The 12,317-nt window shown below is 35.6% G+C and overlaps 1 protein-coding gene across 1 annotated transcript in view; it reads left to right on the top strand.

Annotated features, from left to right (window-relative positions):
- The window catches only part of RPF1 (ribosome production factor 1 homolog), a 29,922-nt gene that overhangs the window by 9,092 nt on the left and 8,513 nt on the right, over positions 1-12,317 (top strand). Inside the window, exons 3-5 of the mRNA XM_044672373.1 lie at positions 3,337-3,417; positions 11,112-11,207; positions 11,515-11,668. Coding sequence (XP_044528308.1) covers positions 3,337-3,417; positions 11,112-11,207; positions 11,515-11,668 — 331 coding nt within the window. The remainder of the gene's footprint in view (positions 1-3,336; positions 3,418-11,111; positions 11,208-11,514; positions 11,669-12,317) is intronic.

Genomic DNA, 12,317 nt, shown 5'->3' with positions numbered 1-12,317 from the left:
AAGGGTTGGGGCAGGGCATGCCTGGCATTAGTAGGGGGTGGGGTGGGAGTGGGGCACAGCATTCCATCTCTAAAAGGTTTACCATCACTGGTATATAGTTTAGAAGAGGGGCTAGAATCAAAACTTGATAGATTTATTTATTAGAGCAGGTACAAAATAAAGTGTTGTGTGATATTCAAGAGGAGAGGTCCACAGTATGAGCAAGAAGACAGTGCAGGAGATGGCTTTTGATTTGGGCGTTAAAAATATGGGTAAGAGTTCAACAAATGAGGAGGAAGGCGAAGACTACTCTGGCATCAACAGTAGCAGTGGGAAAGGTCATCATGGGTTTGGCAGACAGTCTAATTTGGCTGTAGAATGGAATGTGTAGAGGGGAATTCTCTGAAGTGAGAGAGAGAGAGAGAGAGGAATTCTCTGAAGTAATAAAGATGCTACTACATGTTTCTATCCCTTTGTAGTCGTCAAAGCACTACTCACAAAAACTTGAAGCAAGTAGGAAAGACAGGAAAAACAAAGTTAAACCGAGATTGGAGGAGACCTGGAATACCAGGGGAATGAGTTTGAATTTTGCCTGTTAGGCCATATTTCATTAAAGATCATTAAAGATGCCATTAAGGGATGGCATAACCAGATCTCTGCATACAAAAGCTCATCTTACAGTGGTTTGAGAATATACTGGGGGATAAGATGGTGGAGGTAGAAGGGTACATTAAGGAGGCCTTACTCTAGCTTGACAGTACCTTTAATGTCACATCCATACCCTTGGTATCCAACTTTGCAGAGAAGTGAAGGAGGTGGCAGTACATTTTCTTATGTCTTCTTCAGAGAGAGATTTGGGTCACTAAAAGGATAATGTTCAGTTTAAGAGTTTCATTGTTTCTTTTCATTTATTGTAGTCATTGTGAATATCCTAATTTTATTCTTTCAGTTCTTATGTTCATCTGTGCTTCTGAATTCTTCATAGTTGTGACTTCTTAAAAAGCAGTAATATTACATTACATTCACATACCGCAATATTTTTAGCCATTCCTCAAACTATGCACATATACTTTTTTTTTCAGTTTTTACTACCACAAACCTACTACTGTGAATATTGTGTTGTATATGGAAACTTTGTCTTTGACCTCCTTGAGATATGGGCCTAAGTGGTATCTTTGGGGCAAACATTTTACTTTTTTTAGCCATTTCTGACTTGCTTTGCAGAAGACTTGGGCCAGTTCATAGCTTTACCAATGGCATTTTAATATGTCAGTCTTTTCATATTTTGGGCTATTCCCATCTTTTGCCACCATTATCAGTTTGCTGGGTATAAGTTGAAACCTCAACTGTTCTGATTTTGCATGTCTTTTATTATCACTTAATCAGAAAATTTTTTCATATGGTTGTTAATAGGTTTCAAAAAGAATTTCTTGAATACTTACCCATTAGGAAATGTGTTTTGGTATCATAATATTTGTTAATTCCTTACAGATCTTGGTATCAGACACTTAACAAAGATATTTGATGTATAGCTTATAGAGTCAATACATAGTCCTTAGAATAGCTGCATAGCACTAGAATAGTGTCCCCCAGCATTGTAGAGAGGACTTCATCCATTGCCTCATAGGAATATGGTTCAGAGTTTCAGAAGTAAGATCCTTTGTTAAAATTTCACATCACATTGATAGTGTTCATACAAAAACTTTTCACTTTCATGTAATCAAAATTACCTATTTTATCTTTTGTTTGGGGTGTGCCAAGTGCTGTGCTGTGCAGTGGGTATGCAAAGAATGGAAGAAACACAAAAACAGGTCCCTGTCCAAAAGGAATTTACATTGTATTGGGGGAGACAGAGAACATGTCAATAAATACTATACAGTACAAGAAAGGTGTCATTAGAGGGGAGAGACTCAAGGACCTGAAGCACTAAGAAAAGCCTCCTACAGAAAGTTGCACATGACCTGAGCCTTGAAGGAATCTGAGAATGGAGGCAGGGAGCAAAGTATCCTACTGATAGCAGACAGTATATGAAAAGGCCTGAAGATAGGAGTGGAGGCTTCTTGTGGGTGGCCTCCAGCAAGTAGACTAGGCCAGTGTGAAATGGGAGTTTAGTGGGAGATGACATGAAAATTAGGAAGGGTCCAGCTTGTGGACCACTGGTGTGGTAAATGTGTAGGTGGAGAGAAAACACAGGAGAGGTTTTGAAGGAAGAGTTTTGGCAACTGATTGACTGTGTGGGGAGTTAGAGTGCAAATTCAAAGATGATCACTAAGGTTGCAAACCTGTGTGACTGGGAGGAATGGTAGTGCCTTCAACAGTAGTGAAATTTGAATGAGGGGAATGTTTTGGAGAGGAGGGAAGACATAATGAGCTTTGTTTTGGATATATTAGGTTTGAGAGAGATGGTGGTTAGCATAGACTGCTCTTTCTAGAGCAGGAAATATTAACCTGGCATCTGCACCCATGTTTTTGAAAAAATATTTTGATCATTATTTCAGTATTTCCTTTATAATGCTCTAAATTTAGTTTTAAGCCTTTAATCATTTGATTCTGTAAATAGGACTTCAGGCTTCACCAGACTATTGTCTAGGGAGTCCATGACACAAGAAGGATTTAAGAACTTTGTTCTAGATGTTTGAATGAGAGGGAGGACAGCAAATGATAACTTGAAGAAATAGAGTCAAGGAAAAGTTTTGTTTTGTTTTTAATTTTTCTTTCATAAAGAATGGAGATACCTGCATAATTGTGTCTTGAGAAGAAGCTAGCAGAAGGGAAGAATACCAGAGTACATTAGAAGGAAGGGGTAGAACAAGATAAGAGAGAAGACAGGATTGAATGATGGGTACAGAGCTAAAAAGGAATTTTAGAGATTGTGTGTTCCAACTCCCTCATTTTATAGATGAATAAACTTGGGTCCAAGGAGTCTAAACTATTAGTTCATCAGTTACTCCAAATCCAATGGAATCTGGATGGTGTCTGTGTATGTTTCTATTGTTGATCTTTTTTTTTTTTTTTAAATAGTAAACTTTTATCAGTGATGTTAGTTATACGAAGTTTCCCTCCTACTTTTGTGTTTTATCTTTTCTTATTGGTGACTAGTTATCTGGACCCAGCTTGGTATTTTTTCCAAAATGTTGCTACCAGATTTTGCCAGAAGTTATGCTACCATAAAAATTAAAAAAATGTTTCTTATTTTGCTTTTTAGTTTAGTGAGGAGGTAAGATAAAAATAATGGCTATAATAAGGTTTTTCATATGGGGACTGTTCCATATTTAAAATGCTTCCACCTTCACCTCTTACAAAAATGTACATATTAAATGTTTGTAATGTTTAATTAATACATTTTTTCTTCCCTAGGCACCACCAAAACCAGTGCCCAAGACCATTGAAAACCAGAGAGTATATGATGAGACAATAGTAGATCCTAATGATGAAGAGGTAATTTTAGAAATTTTATATGAGTGACCTTGTATTTGATTTAGTAAGTGTTCTGTATTAGGTGACAGCTTACATATATCTACTGCTCTAATGTTTTCAAAGCACTCATCTTATTTTTATAATATTATATATATATGTATATATAAAAATATAAAATTCTGTGAGATAGTCACTTTAGGTGATATAACCTTTTCTTTATAGAGGACTTGCTTGTTATCACATAGCTAGCTTGTGGGAAATTTGATTTGATTACAGGTCTTAAATTGGGGTTCTTTCTGTTTTATTACACTCTGCTGGCTTTCAATTTTAAAACTGAAATGCTGTTTAGAATATTCAGTTGGCTAATTTTTCAGGTTGCTCTATTTGGTAGCATTGTTGATCACTTAGCTATAATAGAATACCTTTCTGTTTTCTAAGACCATATAGTATTTGTGTTCACATTCACTTTTAGATTTTATTCTTAGAATTTTTTGAGGTTTGAAGCATTTTTTATTTTTATGTACCCCCAAATATTGAGATTTGAAAGCTTTTATTCAACTTTGGTTTTGGACTTTGGTTTTCATTGGTATAGCGAATTCTTGAGTGAGAATGCCCTCTACTCATATAGGTTAGCAGCTGTTCTCCAAGTTCATGGTCTCAAAATTAAAATTAAACAAAATCCATTTTTTACACTTGAGATATATCTTTTTTTCCTTTTTTTAATGTTTGTCTTTTAGTGCTAGATTTGTACTTAAACATTTTGTTATGTAGGAATATCAATTGAGAGTTTGTGTTTGGTAGAAAAGCCTTTTGCAACTTGATCTCTTACTATGTGGAGTCATTGTGGTGAAATTATAGTTTCAAGTTGTGTTTTAAAACATTGCTTAAACATGTTTTTAAAAGCTATGGTCTAATAAATTTAGTAAAAAGCCTTTTAGAAAGTGGCTTGTTTTTAGTTCTCTGTGTGAAAGTGTTTGATTTGAAAATTAATTTAAATATTGTTATAGACTAAGGGATTAAGAGAAAGATTTTTCACATGAAGAGGAAAAGATGGAAAGATTGTTAGATGAAGAGTTGCTCTTCTCTGTTGGAAAGAGATACAAAGAGGATTCATGCTAGCAACATTCAAGTTAATTCTAAAAGTCTTAGTATTAGCAGGTAGGGAAAGACAGTGTGATGATAGGAGAAGGAAACTTGTTTAGTTGAGTGCCAGCCCCACCTGACTGAGTGAGAAAGCCTACATGGGACTAGAGCAGTCAAAACTGATGGTGGAAGAAAGACTGCAAAGGACTTTGATGCCTAGAAAAATTAGGAATAAAGATTCATAGTGAACTGAAACCTGAATCAAATGAAACAGTTAATGATGTTACAGATGAGTGAGCGTCTAAGGTATAGTGAGCATAAGCTTTTGCTGCATAATTTACTTAGATACTGGTTCATACTTATGCTTAGTTATTTTAATAAAGACTTTTATTCGAATAGAAGCTGATAATTGAGTGGGAAAACATGATACTCTTTCAGTTGAGCATGCCTGGTGTTCAGACTATCAGGCTCCATGTCTAAGGCCTTCATTTAATTAGTGGCAGTATTTCTTAAATATCCAAGAAGCCTTATTGAATTGTGGCTTTCAGAGCAAAACCATGTGTCACCACTAGTTTGAAGGTCTATAATAGGTAGTTTGGGATTTTTTTCAGGGGGAGGGGAATCCAGTATTTTATTTTATTTTTTGCACTTTGAAAACTTTTATTTAATTAATTGATTTAGAATATTTTTCCATGATTCAATAATTCGTGTTCTTTCCCACCCCCACCCCCACCCTGGTAGCCAACAAATCATTCCACTGGGTTTTACTTATGTCATTGATCAAGACCTTATAATAGGTAGTTTTAAAACTCTAAGGATTTGAAAAGTATCTTGGTTTCTGTAACTGTAAGAGACAGAACTGCCAATGCAAGTATAACTTACAGAGTTTGGAATTGATAACTTTTTAAAAGAATTATTTTCCACTTATATATCTTTATTTTGGGATTTATATTTAGCAAAATTTTATCAAAAATATGTAATTATTAAAATAGTAGATTTAGATTTTGAAACTTTTTAATTCTTAAAAGAATTTTTTACTACTTTTAGGGTCCAGTTTTTTTCTCCCACAAAGTATAGACATCAACAGTTCTATAACAAATATTATGCTAAGCATTAGGGCTAGAAAGACAAGCAGACCAGTTCTTTTTCTCAAGTATCTTGAATTCTAATGGGGAAGATAGCATGACTTGATGGCTAGATAGCGATAGATACAAGACACATATACAATAGATGCAAAATAACTGGGAAAGAAAGACCTGGAACCTTAGTGGAACCAGGGAAAGCCTTTTACAGAAAGCAGTGCTTAAGTTGGATCTATCTGTATATGGGGTACAACCAGGGCCAACTTACAATTATAGGAGAGGGAATGCCATGTGTGAAGAATAGCAAGCAAGCCAGTTTCGATGGACCAGAGAAATGTGCAGGAGGCAATAATGTAGAAACAAGTGAAAAAGTAGGAAGAGGCCAGTATATATGTTTTAAAGCCAAACAGAGAAGTTTGTAGTTGATCATTAATGCTAATAAAGTATCTAGGTTGTGCAATGGTTAGAGTGCTAGTCCTTGAGTTAGGAAGATCTAATTTCAGATCTGGCCTCAGAATCTTACTAGCTATACAACTGACTATATCACTTCACCTCTGTTTGACTCAGTTTCTTAGTCTGCCAAATGGAGATAATAATGGAGCACCAATCTGTAAAGTTATGAGGATTAAATGGCATATTTGCATAACACTTATCACTGTGTCTTGCACATAGTAAGCATTCCATAAATGCTTATTCCCCTCACACACACTCATAAAGAGCCACAGGGGCATATTTAGCAGTCTGGATAGCATAATCAGACTTAGGTTTAGGCAAATCTTTTTGGCAGCTATGGAGAGTCAGAGATAGGAATGAGAGAGACTAGAGGCTGAGAGACTGACTGGAGGGATATTTCAGTAATCACAAAAGCCCTAAACAAGCATGGTGGCTATCTGAAGCCTATGGGATATTCAGTTTGAGATCTCAAATAGACAGATTGGTGAAGCTCAGATGAGAGATTGGAGCTGGATAATATAGATCTGGGAATCATCTGCATAGAGATGACAATTTAAACCTATGGAAGCTGATGAGGTCATAGAATCTTAAGAGGTGAGAGGGATTTGAAAATCTTGGTTTTACACTGAAAGTTAATCAAAGTTAGTTGGGAAGTAAAATGTGATAAAAATATTACAGACAACTTTTCAAAGTACTTGTCAATATGAATTTCAAGGAATGTATCAGTAGTCAAGGTTTCCATGTGGACATTCTTTGAATAAGTCACAGTTACTTGAGAATTGCTATGATCAAAAAATGTCACTTTTCAGCCAACCTGATGATCAGCCTTTTATAACAAACATACAATTCACTTGCTATTATAACTTGTTAAAATATAAACACTTGAATGAACTAATGAATATTTTCCCTATGAAGAGTCTGGAGATAGATGTGATAATCCTAAATAAGATCACATAAAAATGAAATTGATTCTAAGTGATAAGAAACAACTGGTTATCCATGTGAGTCATTTCCAAGTTAGCTCTTTGTGTACAATTAACTTAGAACAAAGATTGTGTGGAGTGGATTCTTGGGAGGTCCTGTACCTCAGAATCACTTTAATGAGCAGACAGGAGTTATAGAATTGCAAACAGAAAAATGTGGCCTTTATTGCTAAATTGAGAAAGAAGAAGTGCTCTAAGTGGTTGACTCAAAACAATGTTCCACGGAATACAAGTGAACTCAGAGTTTATAGAAAATCAATACAGTGCTTCTCTGTAGACATCCACTGCCACTGGCATGCATGTATGATACAATGTCTGTGTATGTTATATTTTTCTTTTATCTTGGCTTTTCCTTCCTATCCTCCTTAAATTCTCAGCATTTCCTGAACTCATAGGAGTATTCTTCAAGTTTGCAGTTTCTAAGTTGAGTCAATTTTTAGACATGACCAAGGTCTTTCATAAACTTTTTTTTTTTTTTACAATATTTTAGTTAGGGGATTATGTTCTCATGGAAATCTCTTGAGTTGTAATTTTCTATCACAAACTAGCTCTTAAACCTTTTAACTCTTGAAATACTGACTGAATATCCTGTCAAAGCTATTAGGAATCCATAAAGAAAAGGGGGAAAGGGGATTTAGCCACATTTGAAAGGAGTGCTGAACTAATGAATATTTTTCCTATGAAGAGCCAGGAAGTACATGTAGCAGTAACTAAATAGATCACATAAAAATGAAATTGATTCTTCTAAGAGACAGGAAACAACTGGTTATCCAGGTGAGTCATTTCCAAGTTAGCTTTTTGTGTACAATTGACTTAGACAAAGATCAAAAGCACTATTAAGTTAGAAAAAAAGTCTAGAAATTAGATCATTTAACTATAAATTAAAACATTACCAACTTTACTTATTTAAATAAACTATTGGTATTTGAAAATGGTAACTGGGAAAAGGAACAGACATTGATATGAACTAGTGCCATTTCCGAAGAAAGTTTGTGATATTAAAAAAAATTGCAGTGATAGGGAGGATAGAAAGGGCTAGAATCTGCCTCAACCAGCAGACATTTATTTCCTTATCAAATAGAGAAAGGCAGCAATAGAGGTTTGACTACAGGCTCATTTTCAAGGCCTTTAGAAGGGGTTCACACTACATATTATGTTCTATGTTCAAGTCAGATGTTAGAAAGCCAAAGATGACACAGTCCATTCTGCCTCATGGAATTTACCATCTCTTGGAAGGATACGACATGGGCAGGGAGAAGCAAATGGAAAATAATTTGGGGATTAAGGAAAGCATAACAACTAGGGGATCAGGAAGGACCTTGGGTAGAAAATGTCTTTGAGTTAAGTCTAGAAGAGGCCTTGAGAGGGATCAAAGGGGAACCATTCTAGGAAGGGGAAATGGGTATGGAGGCAGGAATTGGAATGTCATAAATGAAAGCTAGTTTGTTTGGATTATAGAGGGCAAGAGAAGTAATATGAAATAAGTCTATAAAGGCCAATGCCAGGTCATGAAGTCCATTAATTGCCCTGCAGAGGACTTTGCCTTCTAATAAGCTGCTTGTTCTTGAGCATAGTGGTAAACTAGTGCCATTTCTGAAGGAAGTTTGTGATATAAAACATGATCATATGTGATCACCAGCATTGGTGATCACATGGGTAACCTTGACTTTGTGGTGGACATGATTTTTGGCAGCTTTGTGGGTGATGGTCTGAAGAGTAGAGAAATTAAAAATAGGGAGTTAGTTGGCAGATTAGAGTTGATGTTGATATGAGTGAAAAGGAATCTAGGTTTAGAATTGGAAGAAAGAACTAACTCATGTTACACCTGAGGCTCTCTGAGGTTAAATGACTCATCCATTGTCAAACAGGTAGGTGTGCAAGGATTCAAACCCAGTATCTCTGACTTTAAATCCAGTGCTGCAAACCAAAGGTCTTATGGAAGTAGAATTCTAAAACTTGGCAGCTGGTAGTAGGATAATTTCAGTTGTGAAAGAGCCTACTTGATGGGCAGCATTGTAGCAATCTTGAAAGAAATGAGGATATTAACTAAGACAATCAAAAGAAGCAGGAATGGAAAATGAATTTGCAGAATGCTTGGTGTTAGACCTGGTTTAATGTAGATCATCCCCTCGATGTTTTAATGAAACAGTACAAGCAAACAAAATAGGGAAAGGACACAGCAAGATTTTTTTGTAAGAATTTTTTCTATCATTGAAAGGAATGCTATTGAAAGGAATGCTATAAAGGAAACAAAGATGGAACTATGCCAAAGTTATAACTGTAGAGGATAGCCATTATGAAACTGATTATCAATGACTGAAGATCCATTTGGGAGGGAGGCAGGTGATCAATTTTTTTTAGGGCTTTCCCTCAGTGTCCAGCCTTGTGGCAGCTAGCAGTGATGTATCCTGTGAACTCCAGGAGACTCACTTCATAGCATGTGGGAACAAGGAAAGATAAAACCTGGTGGAGGCCAGACAGGTGATTGGAGCTGGCAGTTGGAGTGGGTCTGATCCAAGAAAGGCCTCTGGAGCACTGGGGACTGCCTTGGAATGAAGGCACAGGAAAAGATCTGACTCTTAAGTCTAACTGGGAAGGTGAGGGCACAGGCGAGTAGCTGGTAATGCGGTGTCTTTATAGTCACACTTTTAACCGAAAACTGCAGAGAATAAAAGATCCCACAGTGCTTGTTTGTTGACTATAAAAACCAAAATAAAACAGACTATTTGATTTGGTTGATCAGTCTCCCATGCATATGTTAAAATCACTAGGTCTGTGAAAAATGAAACAACAAGTAACTTGGTTAGATTTTCTAGTGATGACTATTGAGTAAGGCCAAAAACAGATGTGAGCTTGCTACAGGTGTTTGCCATCATCTGGAAAGTCCAGCACAAAATTCTAGTGGAAAAGGGATTCCGTTGGAATGATGAGATCTTTCAGATATTCCACTTGTGGATGACGTGCTGATTTAAGCAAGCCTTGGAATTGCCAAGAACTACCTAAATAAATAAGACCCAGGATCTTTTAATTCCCCTCCATAGCCTATATGCCTACTTTACTGGCTATTGTGGAGACCATGCTGGAATCTAAAGCAACTTCTTCCCAGTTCCTTTGCTCTTCCTAATTATGGTGACATCTATAACCCCACCATTCTTCACTTTGCCCTCTGTTTTCTGGTTATATCCTCCACTTCTGGAATATGCAACTCCACCCCCTCTAGTTTTAGAACCAAGATCAGTGTAATTCTGCCATTTTTCCTGGATGAGTTTGTCAAGTCTATTCCTTTTTAGCTCCATCCACCAGCTCTATAGCTTTCTGGATTAAAGTGCTTCTTCCTGGTCACTACCCCTCTTCATGTAGTATTTCCCACATTGAAATGAAGGTCCTTGAAGGCAAGGATTGTCTTTGATTTTTGTTTTTGTGTCTCCAGAATTTAGCTTAGCTTGGCACCTTTTAAGTGTTTTTTTTTTTATTAGTGCTTTTTCATTCATTTGTTCACAATTTCTCAAAAAGAATGCTTATCTTTGGATGGATAACCTATAGAACTGACCCATTATAAATACATATTGAGACCATTAGGTAGTACAGGTGATAGAACTCCAGGTCTGAAGTAGGGAGGATCTGGGTTAAATCTAGCTTCAGATACTTCCTAGCTGTGTGACTCTGGGCTAGTCACTTAACCTTAATTGCCTAGCCATTGCTGCCCTTCTGCCTTGAAACTGACACAGTATTGATTCTAGGATAGAAGGTTAGGGTTTAAAAAATAAGAAAGAAAGAAATGCATATCAACATATATGCATGTATATGTCTTAGCAGAAACTGCAGTTAGACACTGAGCTAGGTCAGAATTGTATAGGGAAAAAAGACTGAATAAATGAAAGATCTCCAGAAAAGTTTTTTGTTTTTGTTTTTAATTTTTAGTAAACCTTAACATTGAGCTTATCCAGATTCCTTTCTCCTTTTTCCTGTCTGCCTGCCTTCCTGCTTGCCTCCCTCTCTTCCTTGAACCCTTCCTGATCTCCCTTTTCGTACCAAAGTTCCTTCTGTACTTTAGGTCATTATCATAATTTTGTCATTATATAGTTTTGTAAATGCATGCATCTTTTGTTCTCAGGTTGCTTATGATGAAGCTACAGATGAATTTGCTTCTCATTTCAACAGACAGACTTCTCCCAAGATTCTTATTACTACATCAGACAGACCTCGTGGGGTAAAACATCTTTACTGAAATATAATATACCCTGTTTGTTTTGTTTCCTGACTCTTAATATTCATTAGCTTTAACACTTAGCTTCTTTTTTGTGAATAAGATAAATAAAGTGAGATACTGATAATCCAGTTTAAGGTTATTAAGGAAGGCTGTCTTTAGGATTGCCATTCTAAAACTATGGTGCAATGAATACTAGAAATGAAGTTTTCCTAGTCCTTCGTAGTGTTCATCTATTGTTCTAATATTCATTTACTCTGTATGATTCTTTGTTATAATTTTAAGAGATTTAAAAAGTTTTGTTTTGCAGAGAACAGTGAGGTTCTGTGAACAGCTGTCCACTGTTATACCAAACTCACATGTTTATTACCGAAGAGGACTAGCTCTGAAAAGAATTATTCCCCAGTGTATCTCTAGAGATTTCACAGATCTCATTGTTATTAATGAAGATCGTAAAATACCAAGTATCCTTTGGGAAAAGAAAAATAACATTTCTTCTTGTGGTTCTTTGATATTTGCTCTAGAACATATATTCACTGTTTTTTCATCTGGAAAATAAATCTTTTTTTTGTGTTAGTTAATATTCATGTAAAGCCTTTTGCTTTGTTTATCCTAAAATGAATGTGTCATTAAAGCAATTTTTTTCTTATGCTTCTACAAATTACTACAAAACTTAAGAATAAGAAAAAATAAAATCTATTTCTAAAAATTGGTAGGATAAAAGTTTAACAATTTTTAAAGGATTCTTTTAACAATATTATTGTTGGAATTAAATTACTAAGGATTAAAAAATAGAGTTGAGCTATTTTTCATGCAGATCTTTGAGACTTCAGGCAAATCATATCATTTTGGTCTTCAGTAAAGGAGGCTGGACTAGATTTCTATAAAGTCCTTTCTAACTCAGTCTATGATAAATAATTTTTTTTTTTCTTACGGCAGAGTGCTACACATGTGTGTGTGTACTTATATATTTATAATGTTTATATCTTTCAAAACAACCAAGCAATTTCAATGCCTCTTTTTTTATTATTTTAATAGGACAGTGATGTTTTCAGTTATTTAATGAAATTAAATAGTTACATGCTTGTGCTAATAACTCAGGAAACTAAAATA

The sequence above is a fragment of the Gracilinanus agilis genome, chromosome 4 (genome assembly GCF_016433145.1).
Source record: "Gracilinanus agilis isolate LMUSP501 chromosome 4, AgileGrace, whole genome shotgun sequence".
In the NCBI taxonomy this organism is placed as follows: domain Eukaryota; kingdom Metazoa; phylum Chordata; class Mammalia; order Didelphimorphia; family Didelphidae; genus Gracilinanus; species Gracilinanus agilis.
The sequence above is the reverse complement of the archived record's forward strand: the minus strand, read 5'-3'. Positions and strand labels throughout refer to the sequence as shown.